Source organism: Apis florea, unplaced genomic scaffold, assembly GCF_048593485.1.
Source record: "Apis florea isolate Af1SG1 unplaced genomic scaffold, ASM4859348v1 contig_3803_pilon, whole genome shotgun sequence".
NCBI lineage: Eukaryota > Metazoa > Arthropoda > Insecta > Hymenoptera > Apidae > Apis > Apis florea.
Window position 1 is genome coordinate 855,344 of NW_028256864.1, and position 22,913 is coordinate 878,256.

General features: G+C 21.3%; 6 protein-coding genes and 1 long non-coding RNA gene across 10 annotated transcripts; 3 read left to right on the top strand and 4 right to left on the bottom strand.

Annotated features, from left to right (window-relative positions):
* The first annotated feature begins 441 nt into the window (after positions 1-441).
* Positions 442-3,206, top strand: fzy (cell division cycle 20 protein fzy). Of its 2 annotated transcripts, none has more exons than XM_003697876.3 (7): positions 442-887; positions 962-1,092; positions 1,238-1,329; positions 1,415-1,706; positions 1,780-2,077; positions 2,136-2,452; positions 2,574-3,206. In XM_003697876.3, the coding sequence occupies exons 1-7, from the start codon at positions 775-777 to the stop codon at positions 2,900-2,902; spliced, it is 1,572 nt and encodes a 523-aa protein (XP_003697924.1). In that variant the 5' UTR covers positions 442-774; the 3' UTR covers positions 2,903-3,206. The 2 variants fall into 2 exon arrangements, with proteins under 2 accessions (XP_003697924.1, XP_012348233.1); XM_012492779.3 differs by having other exon boundaries at positions 463-887; positions 1,256-1,329.
* On the bottom strand, positions 2,530-3,414 carry LOC147656116 (uncharacterized). The gene is made up of 3 exons (XR_015295027.1): positions 3,289-3,414; positions 2,725-2,828; positions 2,530-2,627 (listed from the first exon to the last, which is right to left on the bottom strand). It is a non-coding gene; the product is annotated as an uncharacterized LOC147656116 (long non-coding RNA).
* in (inturned planar cell polarity protein) lies at positions 3,307-7,780 on the top strand. Of its 3 annotated transcripts, none has more exons than XM_003697874.4 (11): positions 3,307-3,672; positions 3,793-4,096; positions 4,179-4,451; positions 4,548-4,619; positions 4,722-4,978; positions 5,066-5,155; positions 5,233-5,575; positions 5,639-5,976; positions 6,141-6,463; positions 6,538-6,704; positions 6,797-7,780. In XM_003697874.4, the coding sequence occupies exons 1-11, from the start codon at positions 3,518-3,520 to the stop codon at positions 7,280-7,282; spliced, it is 2,808 nt and encodes a 935-aa protein (XP_003697922.2). In that variant the 5' UTR covers positions 3,307-3,517; the 3' UTR covers positions 7,283-7,780. The 3 variants fall into 3 exon arrangements, with proteins under 3 accessions (XP_003697922.2, XP_086772974.1, XP_086772973.1); XM_086916848.1 differs by having other exon boundaries at positions 7,030-7,447; XM_086916847.1 differs by having other exon boundaries at positions 3,535-3,672; positions 3,849-4,096.
* LOC100872911 (F-box only protein 6) lies at positions 7,219-9,312 on the bottom strand. Its single transcript, XM_003697881.4, has 3 exons — positions 8,148-9,312; positions 7,849-7,992; positions 7,219-7,753 (listed from the first exon to the last, which is right to left on the bottom strand). The coding sequence occupies exons 1-3, from the start codon at positions 8,703-8,705 to the stop codon at positions 7,538-7,540; spliced, it is 918 nt and encodes a 305-aa protein (XP_003697929.1). The 5' UTR covers positions 8,706-9,312; the 3' UTR covers positions 7,219-7,537.
* Positions 9,310-10,964, bottom strand: RpL18A (ribosomal protein L18A). Its single transcript, XM_031919476.2, has 3 exons — positions 10,449-10,964; positions 9,812-9,991; positions 9,310-9,723 (listed from the first exon to the last, which is right to left on the bottom strand). The coding sequence occupies exons 1-3, from the start codon at positions 10,464-10,466 to the stop codon at positions 9,388-9,390; spliced, it is 534 nt and encodes a 177-aa protein (XP_031775336.2). The 5' UTR covers positions 10,467-10,964; the 3' UTR covers positions 9,310-9,387.
* A 754-nt stretch (positions 10,965-11,718) lies between these two features.
* Alas (5-aminolevulinate synthase) lies at positions 11,719-14,031 on the bottom strand. The gene is made up of 3 exons (XM_003694924.4): positions 13,766-14,031; positions 12,248-13,532; positions 11,719-12,153 (listed from the first exon to the last, which is right to left on the bottom strand). The coding sequence occupies exons 2-3, from the start codon at positions 13,517-13,519 to the stop codon at positions 11,902-11,904; spliced, it is 1,524 nt and encodes a 507-aa protein (XP_003694972.1). The 5' UTR covers positions 13,520-13,532; positions 13,766-14,031; the 3' UTR covers positions 11,719-11,901.
* Positions 14,032-19,931: 5,900 nt separating this feature from the next.
* ERp60 (disulfide-isomerase A3) lies at positions 19,932-22,734 on the top strand. Its single transcript, XM_003697878.3, has 5 exons — positions 19,932-20,459; positions 20,715-20,946; positions 21,016-21,224; positions 21,304-21,414; positions 21,497-22,734. The coding sequence occupies exons 1-5, from the start codon at positions 20,314-20,316 to the stop codon at positions 22,269-22,271; spliced, it is 1,473 nt and encodes a 490-aa protein (XP_003697926.1). The 5' UTR covers positions 19,932-20,313; the 3' UTR covers positions 22,272-22,734.
* The last annotated feature ends 179 nt before the right edge of the window (positions 22,735-22,913 follow it).

A 22,913-nucleotide genomic window follows, 5' to 3' on the forward strand; every position in this document is an offset into this window, starting at 1 on the left:
AAATGCGAATTATAACAAAATATGGTATATTTTTACGGCTAAAGTTTTATATATTTTTTTATGGAAATTTGATATAAATTGATATATAAATTTTTATATATTTTTAGTATCAATTTATTAATAAAGAATAACTTGAAAATCAAATTTTAAATTTTGTATCATTTTGATAACAAAATTTATATAAAAAAATTTGGCAAAAATAGATTTAAAGATATATTTATAGAAATACAAACATATTATAGAAATATATCTAATTTTTATTTTACAAAATGATAGAAGATATTAAAAGATATTATGGAATTAAGTAAAATTAATCAATTAAATATATATTATATACATATAATAGAAATAATAATAATTATAAATTTATTTAAAATATTATTTTCTGTTTAATAAATTTTTTAATATTTCATTAATATGCATTATTTTTGAAAATACTCCTTTACTTCTATTGCGACCTCTATTGGAAAATTATTATACAAAGACTTTTAAATTTTAACGAACTTTTTAAATGTTCAGTATTTTATTCGCTTTAAGAATTGTGTGACTAAAGAATTTAATGTTTTTTAATGTGTCATTGTAATTCTTAATCTACGTATATTGATGCTCTTTCTACAATAATAAAGTTTAAATTGGAAATAAAATAATTTAATTAATTGTAATATACAGTAATGTTTTATAAGTGTGCGAGTTAATTTATATTTTAGATTTTATTTATTCTTTATTTCATATTTTTTAATTAAGTGAATATTTAAATTTTGAATTAACATCATTATGTCTCATTTAAAATATATGAAAGAAATAAATAATTTAACTCGCATGGATGAAACTATTAAGGGACCTCTTCCACGCTGGCAAAAAAAATGTTTAGAAACATCAAATTCCAGGTATTACTATTTTAAAAATAAAATATTAAAAATAAAATAAAATATATATCTCTATATTATATGTATTTATACAGTGTCAACATTAATTCATCGCGAAAAATTTCAAATGGATCATTTGCAAATAGTACTACAGGAAAAACACCAACAAAAAAGAATGATACTCGAACGAAAAAGACACCTTCTAAAACTTCTAAAAAATCTCCAAGTATGAATTATTTTTATAATATAATATAATATTTTTATAATATAATATAATAATTAATACATAGTGATAGAGTTTCTACATATGACTAATATATAGTGATATATATAAAAAAGCTCTACGTAGATTTTAAATACTATCTAATTAGGTCATACTTCTACACCAGCTAAAACACCTAGTGGTGGTGATAGATTTATTCCATCAAGATCAACTACTAATTTTGATCTTGGTTATTATAAGGTACATGTATAATTTTTTAATATAAACTGTATCATTTTAATATAATAATAAAATTCATTAAATATATTTTTTTTAATTTTTTCAGATTCAACAACAAACAAATGCAGAAAAAGATGAAGAAAAATTAGACAATGCAAGTCCTTCCAAAAGAGAAATGCAAAGACTTATGGGAGAAAATTTGCATGGTGGTGATATTAATCAAATGAGAGTTTTATCTTATCAAAATAAAGCACCAGCTCCTCCAGAAGGTTATCAAAATCCATTGCGTGTTGTGTATAGTCAAAGTAAAACACCAGCAAGTATAAAAACTTCTACAAGATATATACCACAAAATCCAGATAGAATATTGGATGCTCCAGAAATTGTTGATGATTATTGTAAAAATCTTTGTGCTCAATATTTATTGTTATTGTTATTAAACAATCATAAAAATTTATAAATTTATTTCAGATTTGAATTTGATTGATTGGTCAGAAAGTAATATTTTAGCTGTAGCATTAGGTGCTAATGTATATTTATGGAATGCTGCAACAGGAACTATAGAACAGTTACTTGAATTAAATGGTAATGATTATGTTTGCTCTGTTGCATGGATTCAAGAAGGTCCATATTTAGCTGTAGGCACTACAATAGGAAATACAGAACTATGGGATTGTAGTCAAACAAAAAGAATACGTGTAATGAATGGACATGCAGCTAGAGTCGGTTCTCTTTCTTGGAATTCACATATTTTAACAAGTGGTTGCAGGTAAAAATTTTTATAATATATATTAAAATAAAAATGTTAATACATATATTTTATACAGAGCAGGACAAATAGTGCACCATGATGTTAGACAGAGAGACCATTTAATATCAACAATTAATGCACATGTTCAAGAAGTATGTGGTTTAAAATGGTCACCTGATGGAAAGTATTTAGCAAGTGGTGGTAATGATAATATGCTTCAAATATGGCCATCAGTGTCTGTACAAAGTCATACAAATACACAACCAATTTATTCACTAAATCAACATCAGGCTGCTGTAAAAGCTCTTGCATGGTGTCCATGGCAAAGTAGTATTCTTGCTAGTGGGGGAGGTACTGCTGATAGAACAATTCGATTTTGGAATTGTAACACAGGTAAAGAAAATAATCAAAACAAAATTGTATATACATATATGTTATATATATAATATATATAATAATAAAAATATTAATTTCATGAAAAAATTTTTTTTATTATTTAATATTTATACAATAGGTATATGTTTAAATATGGTAGATACCAAATCACAGGTATGTTCTTTGCTTTGGTCTACAACATATAAAGAAATTGTATCAGGCCATGGATATGCACAAAATCAATTAATAATTTGGAAATATCCTGCAATGACGAAAGTTGCAGAACTTACAGGCCATTCTAGTCGTGTTTTACATTTAGCAATGTCTCCAGATGGTACTACCATTCTTAGTGCAGGAGCTGATGAAACTTTAAGATTATGGAAATGTTTTCAACCTGATCCATATAAAAAGAAAGATACAAATGAAATAAAAACTGTTGCTTCTAGACTTAAACAATCAATTCGATAATGTTCTTATATTAATTTATATTTATTTTTTAATCGAATAATAAATATGACTAATGATTTGTATTTTACTAGACATGGAAACTTATAATACAATTTCCAGTATCATTATTTGTTTATCAATGTATTTAAAATAAATTTGAAATACTTGGTACGTGGAAGTATCGAGCCATTTTTAGTTATAGATATCTCATTTTTATAAAATAATTATATGCATAAATAATATAAATCAACATAATTGACATTTGGACATTTTTTTCTATATATTATAATAAAAACAAAAAGAAATAAATATATAATTAAAATTATTTTTTTTTTTTGTATTTAATTTACTTTCGCATTGTATGCAACATTTTAGATAAATGAGAAAAATATATCAAACCTCCCCACCTTTCATATAATGACATTAAAATTTTTAGAGAATTTCTTAACCTAACCTTTGCTTGAAATGATTTGAGTAAACAACAGTTCGTGTTAAAATATATCAGCAATTTAAAATTTAATAATAAGATAAGTATTTTATAATAATTTTTGTTTTAAAAGAAAAGTATATATAATAATAAAAATTATATCATAGAAAAAATTAGTACATAAGTCTTTATAATTGAATTAAAAAAAAATGGATGAAGGAAATTCTAAAAATATAATAATAAAATCGCAAAGTAAATATGATCACATTTTTTCTTCAGAAAATGTAAAAGATGATAATGAGCATGACTGGTGGGCAAGTGATAGTGCATCAAGTACTGGATCATATTATTCAGATACAGATAGGTAATTATTATCAATATCTATAGTAATTATTAATTATAGGAAATTAATATTTTAATTCTTTGTGTTATTAAAATATATATTATTATTATATAATTATCAAATTTATATAAATTATTATAGTTCTACAGCAGAATGGGAATCGGAAATTAATTCTAATGGGGAATTGATTTATATAGAATCTGCAATAGATAATGTAAATGATGAACAATTTTCATTCACTGTAACGAAAGTTGACTCTCAACCAGAGTTGATGCGACGTCGTAGTACAAGAGCTGGAAAACTCATGCGATTTATAAAACGAAAAGAAAGTAAACGTCTAAGTACAAGGAATAAAAAAAATAATTTTAATGTCACAGTAAATAATATTGGAAATTCAGGAAAAGATGGAACTACAATTAAGGAAGTTACATTTAGAGATTTTCAAGTAAATAATTTCAATTATAATTTAAATATTTTTAAAATAATAATAATAATAATATATTTTATATAAAAATATGTATATCTAGGCAGGTGAAACGCGAGAAGTTATATTATGGGTTGATCCTGATAGACGACATAAATTAGGAAGGAGAGCTACATTATGTGAAGCATATTTTGGAATTATTCCAAGTGTTTTTTCTGATAAAACACGTATTATGGTTGCTGGATTTATACCAGATGGAGAAGCAATAAAGAATAAAAATATTAAAATTGGAGATTGGCTACGAAGTATAAATTCAAATAATGTTACATATCAAAATTTAGATAATATATTATCTGAAATAACAGTTTCAACAAATGTAAGAATTAAAATTTAGAAAATATTAAATTTAATTTATATTTTATGAAAATTATAAAATATTTTATTATATAACCAATTTTTATTCTTTATTCAGGTAACATTAGAATTACAAAGAATTGCAGGTATTGATGTTACAGCAACATTATCTGGATTAAATTGTCCTAAAGTAATTATAATTATATATATATATATATTTAATTATATACATAATATAAATATAATTTAAATAAAATTTGAAATTAATAATAATATATATTTTTATCATTAGCAATCTGTATTAGTACAAAGATTAATGAATAAAGAGGAAAGTAAAGATTTAATGCAATCAATAATAAATTACCCACTTGGCGTATTATATCTACAAACCACTGAACTATCAGAAGTAGGACCAGAATTACAAGGTGTATTATATACATTTCCTCGATCAGAAAATAAAAATATGCATTCTATATTATGTACAGCAAGAGGAGCTTTTATAACTCTCAATCATTTATTACCAGAAATTGGTGGTCTACGACCTACTAGGTATAATTAAAATTTTATAATACTTTTTATAAATACATAATTTTTATAACATGTATGCAATCACATTTTATAGTACAACTTTTATAGTACTACAATGCAGGTAGCAGAAGAAGAAATTCATGTTGTATATACACCTCGAAATGATGAGCTACTTTTATTGGCATTTCCAAAAAAATGGTAAATTAATTGAATAATATTTATATAATATTATAATAATAAATAAATATTAATATGTATATATTTTAAATTCTCAGTTGCAGTCTTGAAGAAGCTATTAATTTATCAAATGATATAGTAAAAACTTTAGAATTTGGATATCAGTCATTGACAAAATGTTTTACATCTAAGGAAAATCAATCTTCTTTAGACCATTTTTTTATTTTAATTATTCAACGATTATTAGATATAAAAAGTTATGCAAAAAATTTAGAATTAACTAATTCTTGTATGGAAATTCATAATAATATTGAAAATATAGAAAGTTATAAATTTAGAAGCACTTTTTCAGTTGCAAATTTTATAGAATTATCAAGAGATGCACAAATTCAAATTGATGCTGCTTTAAGTGAAATGGAAGCTATGGATTATAGAGATTGGGTATGTTTTGTATAATAAAAAATAATGGAAGAAAATGATGTAATTACAATATTTTTTTTTTAGAATGAAGATCCTATGGACTGTCAAAGATTATATACAATTTTAGGTAGTTGTGTTTATCACAAACATTATCTTCTTGGATCTCATTTAATTCATAATGATTTGATTGAGATAGAATCTTATCTTAGACAAAACTGTATTTTAAATTTGATAAATAATGAACCCGTAAAGAGTCTTGTTATTTGGAAAAGAGTATATCCTTCTTCGTATAATCATAAAAATATAGAAAATAATAAAAATAACCAACCACTTATTCCTAATGGAAAATGGTATTTACTTATTGTTGGATATGGACATGATTTATTAGCAGTTCTTTTAGAATCTGGTGGATGTACTGCAAAGTTAGTTTTTATAATTTTTATTATGTTTTTGATGAATTTGATTTTATTATTTGATTTTTTTATTTTATTATTTTAATATTTTATTATTGATTTTACTATAATTATATATATATATATATATTTTTTTTTTTTTTTAACTTGTTTGTATATATTATTGAATATAGATGTAGTGAAATTATTGGTCCAGATATATTTTATGTAGAAGAAGCTCAAGAAACATTAAAACATATACAAAAAATAGGAGTAACAACATTAGCAGCTAAATGGATTGCATCTAATACAAGACCAGAAATAATAACTTATGAAGATGTACCTATAAAATCATCTAGTATTACAGAAAATCTCCTAGGTTTCATAAAATCAACAGATGTACAAAGTGTATCTATTAAACCATCTCATGCTACAAGTAGTAATAAGAGATCTCAAGAAATACCTTCAATTTTAAAAAAACGTAATATAGAAGAATTTCCTGTAGTTTTAGGATCAGGTAAGTGAAACTATTTATTTTGTTATTTTATGTTAAATATGATATGATTTAAAAAAACAACTTTCTTATTTTAGTATATTCTTTGCATACATCAGAAGATTCATTAAGTCAAGGAACTGGTGGAGTTAGTGAAATAAGTGATGAAGCAATGCCTATATTAGGAAGACGAGCAACAAGAGAAAAAATCGTTAGTAAATCAAGATATTCGGATGATAGCGATTCCGATATTGATGTATATAAGGTAATTAATACAGTGAATATATTAAATTATTTATGTTATTTCATATTTTATTTTTTTATATAATTTTCACAAAGTTTACTTTATTATTATAGAATAACTGTCAAATGTTAAATTTGGATATATCTAATATAAGAGAAAATTTATTAAGTCAAGCTGAATATTTAGTACCGAAAATTTTGACAGTGGGTGATAAAAATTATTTATATCATTATGTACATTTAGACATGGTTGAAGGAATTCTTGTATCTTCAAAACCACTAGAACATTTAGGAAAAAATCCTAATTTTCTTATTAATTTTAATAAATGTGTTCATATTATCCACAGATTATTACATAATACAGTAAGATTTAAAGCAATGATAAATTCAGATGCTGATAAAACTGTGATTAATAAGAGTTTAATTGCTGTTAAAGAACATGGCGTGTTATTTGAATGGGAAAATTTAACTTATTGGGTTGTTGGTCGATTATTTACAACTCCCCATCCAAAGGAGTTATATGTATGTTATCAAGATTCTGCACCACAAAATTTAATTGAAATAGCATTTAAATTACATTCATTACACACATTAATATAAATTTTAATTTTTTTGATCATATAGTTTTTAAAAGTCAAATATTTACTATGTAAAAAATTATGTTAAATTAAAGATATTGTTAATATAAAATATTTGAAAAAGAAACAAATTTTTAAATTGTAATTTTTATATAATAATTTAATAAATACTCTCAATATTAAAATATATGAATATTATATATTGTACTTTAAATAATATATTCAAAATATTTTTTACTTGTATGAATATTATTCATATTTTTAATAAAAATATAGCTTATTTTTTTTTAGAAATACGTTTTGTATTATAATTTTTGGATAACATATTAATTTCTTTACTGTTGCGAAATTGAACTATGGGAATTTTTACATATACACAGGCACCTGCCATTTTGCTGCCATAATGTCCTGCCCAAAATAATTTATCAGTACCGCCATGACAAAAACAAATTCTTCTAAGTCCAGGTCCATAGTTCTTAAATTCATGTAATATCTAAAATAAAATATAATTAAATTGTAACATAATTTTATTATTCTTAAAAATTTGATTATTTAGAAATATTTTATCTATATATATATGTAACATACCTGATGCCATTCATTTTGTTTTTCTTCTTCAATACTATCATGGAATTCAAAGGAATCAATGATTTTATTATCTTCTCCTAATAATTTGATTTTACATTCATAGATAGCTGGACAATCCCAACGACAACTATACCATTCACTTACCTATATATATATAGATATAATATTATAAATATAGATATAATATTATAATATAATAATATAATAATATAGTAATATAATAATATAATAATATAATTATATAATAATCAAAATATTTTTTTAAAAAATTTTATAAGAAAATATAGATTTTGTAATACCACTATTAAAGGTTGTAAATTGTCTAAGACATATGATGTCAATCCTTCAATTTCTAGATCAATTACTTGTGCTTTAGTGCATCTTCTATAAGAAGTAACAAAACAGAATTGATTTCCTTTAAAAATAGCTTCATTATTTGGTAAAGGTGAAACTCCTATTGGAGGATTTTCTACTTTCCAACGATCACCACCTTCATCAAGAATTTTCCATTTTTGCGTTCCGTATTCTCCAGAATGATTTTTTATCAAATTCCTTTCAAAAGGTTTCTTTTTACACATAAGATAATATGTATGCCAAGGAACCTCCTTATCAAAAAGGAGTGATCGACCAAAAATAATTTCAGCTTTTTTACGCCAAACATAAGTTTGAATTAAATTTTTCCAAAGTTTACACACCAATTGACAGTTTAATAAAGAGTTATAATCTACATAGCAAAAAATTTCTGCTAATAATTCTTCTGGTAAGTATTTGCCACCAACAATTAATCCGTTTTCGCTTTTTTCATCAAACATTACGCGAGTAGTCATGTGTCTATTACTGTCAAGAAACTGACCCATTTTTATTTACAAATAATTGTTTTGATAAATAATACACAAATTATTAATATTATTTTTTAAATGAAATATTTTCTATTTATTATTTGTAGTTTCGATGTTTAAAATATTTTAGATTTAATAGTGTAAATAGAAATTTTTAATAAAATTTTATAATGTTTTTCAAATATTAACTATCTAACCTTCTTTACAGTTCTTAAAATACATATAATAATTTTTTGTGATGTTTTATTATTATATGCATTTATCTCTATTTTTTTAATCAAAACAAAATAAAAAATTAAAATTCACAAGTCACTTAAAAAGTGACTCATAAATGAATCAATAAATTACATGCGTAATCGTTTAGAATTTTATAAAATTTTGATATTATTATTTAACTTATTATTAATTGAAATAAAAATTTACAAAATAGCTTATGTACATATATATAGTTTATATTTAATAATGTTATATTATACATAAGCTTATATAGCTAAATATAATTATTTATAATTATAATTATTGAAATCTTGTAATTTAATAATTTATATATAAAAATATAAATATATAAGTTATATAAAAATATAAGGTAGAATAAAAAATTGGGTAAATAAAAATTGCATAATACAATAAATGTTTTTTTATTTCATTTAGAATAATATATTTGATGTCAATATGTAAATCATTTAAATCTGAAAAATATTTAAAGGAAATAGGTACGTGGTTTTCTAACACTGAAAAGTGGCATACGATTCCTATGATGAATACGTTTTGGTAATGGGAATCTGATTTTTGAATCATGGAATTGCTTCACTTGTGGTCTTCTACAATTTGCAGCTTTCACAACTTCAACTTTAATAATTTGAATGGAATGAGCACGAGCACGATGACGAGCTCCCATATCTCTATAACATTGTGTTACAGCACCACTTACAGAAAGATCTCTATATTCTCTATACATATTATGAGTTCCAGATCTAGAGTCATATCTTAACCAAATTCCAAAATTCTTGATTTTAACTGGAGATTTTTCTGGTATCTAAAAGATAATATATATTTCATAGAAATTTATACTTTAATATTTAATGAATTTTTCTTAATAAATTAAGATTTTATATAACAATTACCTGTTTCAATGAAACAATTTCTCCTGTAGATTTTTTAAATTTTTTAAGTTGCCGCAAAAAATACCAAAATCTAGATTTTGCGACAATGGCATCAGGTGCAAATATTCTCATTTTATATAATGGTGTAGTTTTTTCTTTTTCGGTCGGTAATTTACGACCGATTACTTCAAATTCCTTCAACTATAAAAAAGATTTGATTAGTTTTTAATTTAAAATAATTTTTTTAATATTTCTACATTTATTTTTATTTTCTCAACATTTTATTTTTGTTTTAAGTTTCGTTAAATATATTAAATTTAAAATAAATGTATATAATAAAATTTAACATATTAAAATTATTAAAATTTTTCTTTCTTAACTCATATTATTCATAAAGATGAAAATAAATTTTATTATAAATTATTATATTTTATATTTACAAGTATAAAAATTGACAAAACTATATATCATGTGAACATGTGTTAGCAACAATGTCATGTTAGGTTAAGTCATTATTAATGTGAAATTTTAAATTAACTTTTACAAATATTAAATATTATAATATATAAAGTATAGTAATTATAGAATATTTTTTTAATTGATGAATTTGCTATTCTTAAAATATACTTTTTAAATATAATTTGAAATATTTCCTTACTTCGCCTTTTGCCTTCATTTTGTCGTTCGTACAATATAACGATAAACCGGAAAAAGATCACAGTATTTTCGGCCAGCTCGGAAACGAAATCATTTAACTTTCTAGTAAGATATTATAGTTTAACCATAGACAAAATATAACATAGACTTAACTGCTAATAAAATTTTACATTATTTGTAACATAAATAAAATAATTTTAGATTATAAGATTAGATTATAATAAAGTGATATAAAAGTATAAATCACTTTTCAATTCCTAATTATAAAATGAATTATTCGAAATAACAAAAATGATCAATAGTTTTATCATTATTATAAAGTGAGAATAATATATTTCATTTAATAAGAATTATATATTATATTGTATTAATATATGTAAAGATTTATGACAGAAAATTTTATGTTCTTTATATATAAACAATATCTTTATGTATTTAAAATCTTTAAATATTCTTGTTGACAGTATCTTTAATAAAGACTTATATAACGAAGAATAAGATCTATATATATATATATATATATATATATATAGTGAATAGTAATATATAGTGAAATCAAACAATTGTTATCATTTTTGAAAATTGATATTTAAAAAAAAATACGAAACTAAAAATTAGATGTTAAAATTAATTTTCAATATTATTGTCAAAGATTTTATCTAGAATTCAGATATTTAAATTAAGTATTAGTACATGTTAAAATATATAAATTATATTAATATAATAATATTAAATATTGAATATTAAATAATAATAAATTAATATAAATTAATATAATTTACATATAAAAATAATATTTTTGAATTAAATTACTGTGTGTTTCAAAAGAAACAACAATCTTATTGTTTTTATTAAATTATTATATTTAATTTATTGAATTTTATTAAATATGTGATTGTTTTAATTAATTAATAATTATTATAAACAAGATTTTTTTTAAACTACAAGAAATGTTGCAATTATTGATCATAATATCATGCTTAGTATGTTCTTCATAAGAAGATAAAAAGTCCCTTATCATATTATATAACGATTAATAATCAATTGAAAAAAAAAATCGAGATATCAAACAGGAAGTTATTATATTTTATTGTATAAATATTGTAATAGATAAAAATTTTTCGTTACTTGCGACGCGTAATAATATTAAATAATTAAGGAATGATATACACTTAAATATTAATACTTTTTAAAGATCACGAATTTAAAATTTTATATTTGAAAATCGAATATTTTAAATCCTTGAAAAATTGGATAAGTAAATATTAATATATCATTTCATAATACTTTATTTAAAGCTTTTTATAATCAAATTAACTTTGATTAATTTTTAACATTTCACTATTGAATTATTATTCAATAGCATAGATATTTGTATAATATAAATTTGTAAATACATAAATAAATTATGATCATATTATACAGATTTTTTAAATTTTTAAATTTAATATTCGTCAATGAACCTGAATTACACATGGAATGTTGTCTGATTTATGTTTAATTGTTGGTATATTCAATCGATGAAAAACATGTAATATATCTTTCACAAATTGATCCATCATAGTTTGAGTATGTTTTGGAGTTGGAGCTAGCCTTAATTTTTCTTCTCCTTTAGGAACAGTTGGATAATTAATTGCTTGAACATAATGTCCTTTATCTTTTATTAATAAATCAGCTAACTGACTACATAATAATGGATCACCAATCTGAAAAAAAATATTGTATTTAAATTTAATGTATAAGAAATAATATAAATAATATAATAATAAATTATTTAAATAATGTATAAAAAAAATATACTTTTATTGGTATAATGTGAGAAGGTGATTGTTCTAATGGAAGATTTGCAGTAGTTAAAATAGACTTCATATAAGCTACATTTTTTTGATGATTGGCTCTTAATAATCTTCCTTCATCAGAAGCTAAAATTTCAATAGCTGTCAAGGCACCATATAATACTGTTGGTGGTAATGAAGTTGTGAAAATAAAACCTGCTGCATAACTTCGTATTATATCTATTAATTTAGCAGATCCAACAATATAGCCACCAACATTACCAAAAGCTTTTCCAAGAGTACCAGATATAATATCCATTTTATGAAGCACCCAATCTCTCTCTCCAATACCAGCACCTGAATAACCATATAATCCAACAGCATGGACTTCATCAACAAATGTTAGAGCATTATATTTATGTGCAATGTCACATAAGTCTTCCAAAGGACATATATCACCTGTCATAGAATGTACTGTTTCAAATGCTACAATTTTTGGTATATTTTTATCTACTTTGGAAAGAAGTTCTTCAAGATGTTGTACATCATTGTGCCTAAAAATGTGTTTTGGTACTCCACTATTTCTTATACCTTGAATCATAGATGCATGATTTCCAGCATCAGAAAAAATATGACAATGTGGTAGAAGTTTTGCTAAAGTATATAAAGTAGAATCATTAGCAACAAAACAAGAGGTAAATAACAAACCAGCTTCTTTTTGATGCAAAGAAGCAAGTCTTTTTTCCAATATTTCATGTCCCATGGAATTTCCAGATATATTTCTAGTTCCTCCTGCTCCTGTGCCAAATTTGTCTAGTGCTTTTCGAACAGAATGTATTACTGTGGGATGTCGTGACATTCCTAAATAATCATTAGAACACCAAACAGTGATTGGTTTTTCTCCCCAAGAATATTCTATTGCAGTTGGAAAATTCTCTGCTAATCGATTGACTTTTTTAAATACTCTATAAGAGTGATCTTTTTTCTTTTTCATGATCTGTTCATGAAAAAATTCTTCATATGGAAAACTTGCTTTTTCCTTTGATTCTATGGATGATACATTGATAATATCTTCTTCAATTACAGTACTAGCAATTTTTATAGCATTTTGTTCTTTAGCAAGAAATGGACATTGACCATTTATGGTATTTTCAATTTGTTGAGTATCTGCAAAATCTGTCTGAGTACTAAAAAACTGAGACATTACTGGACAAAGTTGACGATAATTCATAATTACAGAAGTTCCATAATTTCGAATATAATTTGCAGAAAGATGAGTTAAAAATGGACAGGGCATATTTTTAAATTGCCTAAAACATATAAAATCAAATTGGATAAAAATTACACTTATTATTTTCAATTAATATATTTTTTAAAATTACAATATTTATAATTTTTCTAAATAATAATGAAAAATCGTTTTATTTTAAAAAAAACTGTATTAAGGTCAGTCATACGCATTATGCAAAACAAAGTTGCTAAAAGAGAAAGTGAAATGACAAGTCATGATGATATGACATTTAAAGATTTTAAAATCACTTACCTATTATTGAATAATACTGAACAAGTGTTACACTTTAATATAATAGATACAATGATGAAAAAATTAAAATATATAAAAAATAGATGACAAATAAAAGAAACTTGTTTGTTATGACCGATTACTTAATGAATTCTATTATAAAATTAAGAAGTAAAATCATACAACCTCTCTCAACGACAGATAGGTCACAACTGAATAATTGAATGAATCAACATCAGCTTTGCGAAGTTTGCTTATTAACAGTCTTAAAAAAGTTGGGTCGATTCAAGAAATCGAATAGGATATTTTACATATGATTTTTACTATTTTACGAAAAATTGTTTTGCATAATTGACTGTAAATCATTGATTTTATATAAATGTTATGATTAAAACTAAAATAAATTTTTAAATTTATTTTAGTGAGTATTTATTTTAATACAAATTTAATTTAAAGATTTCATTTAAAGAAAAAATCAATTTAATTAATAAATATTGCCATTTTCTATTCTAATTTTTTTTTATGGTATGATTTTTATTGATATACATCAGTATTATTTAATGAAATATAATGAAACAATCAAATATGCAAGATAAGATTTAAGCAAAATATGAATATGAATAATAAAATATGAATATATTTTATTCATATATATATATATATATATATATATATATATATATATATATATATATATATATATATATATATATATATATATATATATATAACATAATTCATATTGATTTCACTTTAAAAATTTTAAAAATAAAAAAAATATCATACAAGTTCATTTATAAATATCTCTTTTTTAAATTTTATTTTATTTTCGTCTTTACTTACATTAAAAAAATACTAAATTTTCAATAAAATATTTATTTATTCAATAAAATATCAATAGTACATGTTTTATGATTTAATTCTAATAATAATATAATTATAATATAAAAAATATAAAAGATATTTTTTGATATTTATAATATTAATTAATTGTAAATGGCAAGAATAAATGAAATTCTCATCTTTTTAACTGTTTATTTCACAAGATAATGCAGCGCTTTTGCAATTAACTGAAATTTGTATTTTGCTACATATAATATTTAATATTTCTTTTGGATATATTATACTTTTCTTTTTTATTCTGCAAATTTTCTATTAGATACAAATAAACAACCAATCATTATCGTTAAAAGGTTATCGTTATAATTCAATAAGTCCATGCATTAAAATGTAATCTATTTTATTTATCCTCATATACGTTTTTATATAATAAAATAATAACTGTAATTACTAAATATCATTAAATTGCACATATAATAATATACTTATTATTTTTTAATGTTATTTTATTGTTTATCTTTCATATTTTTATTCTCAATAATGTTGATTTTATTTTTTTTTATTTTTATTAAAAATCATAATAGAATTTTTTTTTCAAAAATTATTGTTTACATAATATTATTACGTAAATGACATTAATATAATGTAGTAGTAAAACATCTTATTATATAAGTAAATGTTATATTTCGCTAATATAAATGATTAAATATAAATTATATTTATCTATAATCAGTTTATTATGATCATCATTATTGTATTACCTCTTGGAAAATAATAAGTTTTAATATATGTTAATCAAAAATGCAATATTAAGTAAAAAAATTTTTTAAATTCTTTCTTATTATTATAAATGACTTTTTATAGTGTTTTATTTAAAATTATATTCGAAAAAAAATGTTTTATTAATTTAAATCATTTATAATCATTTTTTAATAAACCAATAATTTGTGTTTAACAAATCGGATTATTTTTTATTTTTTATAAAAATTATACAAATGTTTATATTTGGTTGTTTCCAAAACTAGAATAGAAACTGTATATATTTTTAATAAATTATCTTTATTTAAGGAACTTCTGTTTATTTAAGTTATGAACTTTTTAATTTTAATTGTAAGTATCAAAGATTTATTCTTAAAATGTTTTCTTGAAATCTGACAAAAAACCAATGTGCGTGATATATCTTGAATTCTTTAACTTTGAACTATATGTAAAACTTTCATACATTTTTCAGAATCACCATTTCTAAATTATATTATTCTTAATTTTATTTTAATTTATTTATCATTATATTTATATTATAAATTTGTTTTGTAAATCAGAATTTAAATTTAGCTTAAAAAAAAGTAATATCTTTAATTAATTTTATACACACGCACACACGCTTCCATGTTAACGCATACGTGTTAATTATATTACAATAATAGTAATTCAAAAAAATTAAGCAAACATATAAACTTTATTCATATATATGTATGAACTTAGGAAATAACAATTTTTTTCCAAATTGGATTTAAAAGGAAAAATCATATCTTCATTACGATCAATTGTCAGCAGATAATTGAGCTATTCAGTTTCAGTTTGAGTACGTACCAATATTTGAAAGAGTGCATATACAAGATAAATAGTATTCCCAAGAACATTTAAGAAAAATATACTCATTACTAAAATTATTTTCACAAGTATTCCGAATGTAGCTGTCAATATATACATTGCTATTGCAAGACACATTTTCTATAGAAATTATTAACTAGAATTATGTATTGATAAGAAACAAAAGAAAAACGAAAAAAATAATATATATATAAATAAGAAAAATATGTACATATATATATATATATATATATATATATATACAAAATTATATAAAAAATTCATCTATTAAAAGATAATTAATACTAAAATATTGATAATCAAGTGAATATATGCAAATTATTAAGAATATTGAGCATGAACGATTTATTTTTTTTTTAAAGTTGCATATCGTAAACGTAGTATTTTAAATTTTGGTACATAATTTAATGTTTTTTTCATATATATTTATATATACATTTACGGAATTTACGGAATGAATCATGAACAAAAATGATCGAAATCTATATTCATTAACTAATTCAATTTTGAAATAAATTATTTTTTATCGCGTATTAATTTTTTTATGAAATTATTCATTGTTAACATAAATATAACGCAATAACAAGTATAAAAAATTTTTATAAATAAAAATTATTAAATACAGTAAAAAAAAATTTATTTTATACAAAAATAACCAATCTTTATATCGATATTTTATTAATTAGATTTTATTAATTATAATTGAAGTAGTATTATATATATTTTTATAACTTATATTTTTAAATTATAATGAAAAATAATATAATATAAAATAAAAATAATGTAATTATATAATACATATAATAAATAAAATACTTATAATGTAATATGTTATAAAATATATATATTAATAAATAAAGTATAATATACTTTAGATAATAATGTTGCTTAGAACTAATTTGTTTTTTTATAAAGATTTATCAATATTTATCAATATTTTATTTTAGTTTTTTATAATAATTTAATATAGTTTTAATATACTAATAATAGTATAATAATATTAAATAATATTTTGATGATTTTCCATAATTTGATTTATAAAAATATTTAATTCTGAATTTATCTATTTTTTTAGTTTTAGATGATTTTATTATTTATGAATCTAATTCTAAATCTATTTTCTAAAATATTAAATTGTAATATTTGTAAATTACTAATTATAAAGAATAAAATTGAAATTAAATTATATTTTTATGACTTACAATAATGATATAATTTTATATTAATTCATATTTAAATAATAATAAAAATTTTAAATTAATTTATTAATATTTATAATTATATTATATATATTATATTATAATTAATAATTAATTTAAACTTTCAATTTGAAAATTATAAAAGATGTATGTAAATTAACATATTTGAAATATTTATAATTTTCAAATATTTGTAGTTATAATAAAAATTATTATATTATGATTTCATATTTTTATATTTGTTTTCAAATATTTTATTAAATAATTGTTATATTATATATTTATATAATATATGTATTTTTTATATATTTTATTATATAATTAAATAATATAAAATATATATAAAAATATCAACATCAAAAAATCATAAATTAGAAATTTTAAAAAAAGAATTATTAAATTTAAATTTATCAAAGTAACATATAATATATAATAAATAATAATAAAATAATTATAAAATAAATTATTATATAATTTATTTATATATATATAAATTATTTATATATATATATAATTTTTTTTGTTTTCTTATTACATTATGGCTTCAAAATATAATATTCTACAATTGTTTCCATCAGAATTGATTTTTTTATTTAAATTTTATAAATAGGCTAGTAGCAAATTACATACATCATTATTAAAAAATTAAAATAGAAATACATTTTAATAACATCTCTAAAATGATAAAGAAATTTACTATAATTTTCTAATACTAATATGAAGATTTTTATCATTATCTAAATTATATAAAAATTATAATATTGGTTTGTCAAATATATCTTTTGCTCACAATTTTTCTTGAAATTTTTGTAATTCAGTTCCATTTTTATGTTCATTTAATGCTTTTTATAAAAAATAAAAATAAAAATATAATAACAAAATAATTTTGTTTCAAAATTATTTTTTTTATAAAATTTCAAAGTTGTCAATATTTTTCTTTTTAAAATGAAATCTTATATTTCTTTTCTATAATCTTTTAAACAAAAAAAAATTTAAAAATTATATTTATAATATTATAAAATTTCTTAAGATTGAAATCTTGAGAAATTTTTACATTTTATTTCTTCGTTACTTTTCTTTTTCAAAGTTATATTCAAAATAATAATCTTTTGCATCAATACAATAATTAAATATGATTAAATGCTTTTATTTAATTAATTTAATAATGATTTATGTATTTTTATGTTTTGTTTCATTTTTTGGTGATTTCATGATTTGTTAAGATAAATAATATTTTCAATTTTCCTTAAACATAGAAATCCAATGAAATTTGGCTACTCATTTGTTTATCTTTATCTAATTTAATAAAAAAATTATAAAGAAAAAATTGATATTTCTTATTCTATAATAATGAACTAGTTACATCATATTAAAGTTACATGTTTTTTATACAATATTTCATGACATATTTGTTAAAAAACTTTTGACAAACATTTAAATAACTCTATTCTGAATATAATTATTAAAAAAAATCATATATTTTTAGACCATATCTTTAGAAAAATAGACAATCCATACATGTAAAACTTGCACTCTTGCAAAATATTCAGTATTATCAAACATAAAAATTTAAAATAATAAGAAAAAGAATTTTTCCTATTTTCATTCACTATTATGTTTAATTCTATATAACTTATGATCTTTTTGACTGATATACGAACTTATTTTTATAATTATATTGAAAATGATATTAGGAATGGAAATAACGTGACGTTATAGTACTTTTTCTATGCTGAAAAAATATTTTTTTCATAAGATCACGTTAGATTTGATATGCATATGAGCGATAATACCGTTATCGGAGATGTATTATTCAATAGATTTATATTTTTATGATTTAATCATGATCGTATGATTGTAAAAACTACTACTATAATATATCAAACTATTAGCTTACATATTTATAAATATGATTTATTATACAAATTCACAAATCAAATTGAAATAAAGATATCGAAAAACGAGGAAAATTATATTATTTATGGGTAAAAAATAATTCAAATATGATATGAAAATATGATATGATTTCATATTTTATCTTATCTTCGAATTTTAATAAATATATAAATAAATATAAAAAATAAATTATTTTATTTTACAATCAATAATTATAAATAATTTTTCGACATCTATTTTTATTTTACAATTTTTTTTTAATTAAATTAAATTAAAATTTTAAATTAAAATAAATCATAAAGAACTAATTATAAATTGAATATTAATATCTCAAATTAAAATTTAATTTTTTCGAAATTATAATTTCCAGAATATACACATTATGAACATTATGAACATTACTTAAAGTTAGAAGAGTAAATTAAAAATTAATAAATAAAATAAAATAAAATATATATTTCAGATTTAACAATAATTAAATTGCATTTTGTAAGTATTTTGAAAGTAAAAACTTTCATTATTAATTTATCTATATTTGATATTCGCAATCGTGTTTATAAGTATATATTATAATATTATAATATCATTTCAAACTGCAATGATTTGTGTCGCTTACTGTGGATTTTACCTAATGTTTGCAAAAACAGTGTTGCCATATTGAACATTATATCATATATATAAAGTATTATTTAAACTGTAATCAACTCTATTCTGAACGAGAGATAAAATGACAATAAAAATTTTTTTAAAAATACAAATTTTTTTACTTTTTTTTCTTAAAAAAGATCGAAAATAATTTCACTGACATATATTTGAAATCTTGTCTTATTCATATTAGATGTTGGATGTTGTATTATGTATAATGAAAATATATCCCCACACAGTGAAATACTCAGAAACAGCCAATCAGGATACGACAGCACTGCGTGACTATCTTGGCTAACTTATTGTTGAAGCCACGTCGAGCAGTATCTTTTGAAGAAAACGATCGGATTGAATTTGATTTAAAAATAAGTTTCCATAATGCTGTTTAAATATTTTAACTTTCTTTTTTTGGTTTTTGCTTCAGTCTTAGCTGAAGAAAAAGATGTAGTGGAGCTAACCGACGAAACTTTTAGCCATGAATTAGAACGGCTTGAAAACACGCTTGTTATGTTTTACGCACCATGGTAAGAAGTTTCTTTGCAATAATTGTACATTTTTAGAATTGGAGACAATTTTATTACTTTATTATTTTATCGTATGTATTACAATTATAAAAAAAACTAATTTAAAAAAAATATTTTTGGAAGTTTTAATAATTTCAAATGCCGGCTTGTAATATATCAATAACTAATATTTTAATTGTTATATAAGAAAATATAAAAATAATTCAATTTTGTATTTTGAAATATTTAATTCATTTATATGAATATTTGTTTCAGGTGTGGTCATTGTAAACGATTGAAACCAGAATATGCAAAAGCTGCTGAAATGCTTTTAGATAATGATCCATCAATTACTCTTGCTAAAGTTGATTGTACAGAAAGTGGAAAGGATACTTGCAACAAATATTCTGTTAGTGGTTATCCAACATTGAAGATCTTTTCTAAAGGTGATTTTGTTAGTGATTATAATGGACCTAGAGAAGCTGCTGGCATTGCCAAGTATATGAAGGTAATTAGGATTTTGATAATATAAAAGTTATTTAAATATTTCATATAAATTAATTTTAATATATTTTAGGCACAAGTTGGTCCAGCATCCAAAGAATTAAATGGAGAAAGTTGTTTAAAATCATTTTTAGACTCTGATGAAGTAAGTGTTATAGGTTTCTTTGAAAAAGAAGATTTATCTTTAGCAACAACTTTCCATGCTGTTTCTAAGAAACTTAAAGAAAAAGTTAGATTTGCACACACAACTGCCAAATCACTTATGGAAAAAGAAGGACATAAGTAATTTACTTATATTATAATAAATTTACATTATGATTAATATTAAATATATAATAAAATATATTTTTTTTATTTACAGGAATACTATTGTTTTATATAGACCAAAAATTTTGCAAAATAAATTTGAAGCAAATATTGTGAAATATGATGAAACTATGGGTGATATTCAAGAATTTATTAATAAGAATTAGTATGTTTTACTAATATTTGTATTATTATATATATAAATATTTATATTTGAAATATTTGCTAAAATTGAATATTTATTTTAGTTTTGGTATTGCGGGAGTTCGTACACGAGATAATACAGCAGAATTTAAAAATCCATTAGTTGTTGCATATTATGCAGTAGATTATATCAAAAATCCAAAGGGTACAAACTATTGGCGTAATAGAATTATCAAAGTTGCTAAGGACTTCCCTAACTTGAACTTCGCTATTTCTTCCAAAGATGATTTTCAGCACGAATTGAATGATTTTGGAATTGATTTTGTTAAAGGTGATAAACCTGTTATATTGGCAAGAAATATTAATAATCAAAAATTTGTTATGAAAGATGAATTCTCCGTTAGTACGTTCGAAGCATTCTTAAAAGATATGGAAGCTAATGTTTTAGAACCATATCTAAAGTCTGAACCAATTCCCGAAGATAATTCTGGAAATGTTAAAATTGCGGTAGCCCGAAATTTTGACGAACTTGTTACAAATAATGACAAAGATACATTGATTGAATTTTATGCACCTTGGTGCGGTCATTGCAAAAAATTAGCTCCTGTTTATGATGAATTAGGAGAAAAACTTGCGAATGAGGATGTTGAGATCATAAAGTTTGATGCTACTGCTAATGATGTTCCTGGCCCATATGAAGTTCGAGGTTTCCCTACGCTTTATTGGGCACCTAAAAACTCTAAAAATAATCCAGTCAAATATGAAGGTGGTAGAGAGCTTGATGATTTTATTAAATATATTGCCAAACATGCAACCAACGAATTAAAAGGATTTGATCGTAAGGGCAAAAGTGTTAAGCCGAAAAGTGATGAATTATAAATTTTTTCACTACAGATATGTGGTTGTTTATTACATACAATTTTAACATATATCTCAACAAAACTTGAAGTGAAATTTTCTTTATACAATTTATGAGTGTGAGAAAAGTATGTAGGTAAAAACATAAAAGCAAAAAATTTTTCTAATTCCAGAAACAGATTAGAAAGCAATTAAAAATCTTTGGTAATGTGATTGCATTTATTTTACAATGTATTTGAAAAATAAAGTGAATAATTAGAGTAGGATCATCTATATATATTATATAACTTATAATGTTATATACTATGTAAAACTGTGCAGAATTGATATTACATCAAAGTTTTCCAGATCTAAATAATACTTAACATTTAATTTTTCATTCCATTTTTCATATTTTATTATATATTAGATTGAAGTCAATAAATTATCTTATTTATATCAAAAATAAAATAAATTGTTTTTTTATAAAATTTTGCACTGAAAATTTAATATTTTTATTTTTTAGTATTAAGCTCCCTAATATATAATTTTTATATAAATAAAAATTCATTATACAATGTATTTTGCACATTGATGTATCTTCAAAGATCCCTTTTAAATTATAGAAAACTGGTTGAATTTAATATAAATTAATATAAATTTTTAATTATTTCAGGAGTAATA

Bases quoted from the DNA above. Each gene is read 5' to 3' on its own strand.
- LOC100872911 (XM_003697881.4), bottom strand. From the start codon at position 8,705: ATGGGTCAGTTTCTTGACAGTAATAGACACATGACTACTCGCGTAATG. The intron at 7,993-8,147 runs GTATTACAAAAT...ATATATATATAG, and splicing joins ATTTACAACCTTTAATAGTG to GTAAGTGAATGGTATAGTTG. The intron at 7,754-7,848 runs GTATGTTACATA...ATTTTATTTTAG, and splicing joins AACAAAATGAATGGCATCAG to ATATTACATGAATTTAAGAA.
- RpL18A (XM_031919476.2), bottom strand. The intron at 9,724-9,811 runs GTAATTGTTATA...ATTATCTTTTAG, and splicing joins AAATTGTTTCATTGAAACAG to ATACCAGAAAAATCTCCAGT.
- ERp60 (XM_003697878.3), top strand. From the start codon at position 20,314: ATGCTGTTTAAATATTTTAACTTTCTTTTTTTGGTTTTTGCTTCAGTC. The intron at 20,460-20,714 runs GTAAGAAGTTTC...TATTTGTTTCAG, and splicing joins GTTATGTTTTACGCACCATG to GTGTGGTCATTGTAAACGAT. The intron at 20,947-21,015 runs GTAATTAGGATT...AATATATTTTAG, and splicing joins GCATTGCCAAGTATATGAAG to GCACAAGTTGGTCCAGCATC.
- Alas (XM_003694924.4), bottom strand. From the start codon at position 13,519: ATGCCCTGTCCATTTTTAACTCATCTTTCTGCAAATTATATTCGAAAT. The intron at 12,154-12,247 runs GTATATTTTTTT...ATTTTTTTTCAG, and splicing joins CTCACATTATACCAATAAAA to ATTGGTGATCCATTATTATG.
- fzy (XM_003697876.3), top strand. From the start codon at position 775: ATGTCTCATTTAAAATATATGAAAGAAATAAATAATTTAACTCGCATG. The intron at 1,093-1,237 runs GTATGAATTATT...CTATCTAATTAG, and splicing joins AACTTCTAAAAAATCTCCAA to GTCATACTTCTACACCAGCT. The intron at 1,707-1,779 runs GTAAAAATCTTT...AATTTATTTCAG, and splicing joins AGAAATTGTTGATGATTATT to ATTTGAATTTGATTGATTGG.
- in (XM_003697874.4), top strand. From the start codon at position 3,518: ATGGATGAAGGAAATTCTAAAAATATAATAATAAAATCGCAAAGTAAA. The intron at 4,979-5,065 runs GTATAATTAAAA...CAACTTTTATAG, and splicing joins GGTGGTCTACGACCTACTAG to TACTACAATGCAGGTAGCAG. The intron at 5,576-5,638 runs GTATGTTTTGTA...TTTTTTTTTTAG, and splicing joins CTATGGATTATAGAGATTGG to AATGAAGATCCTATGGACTG.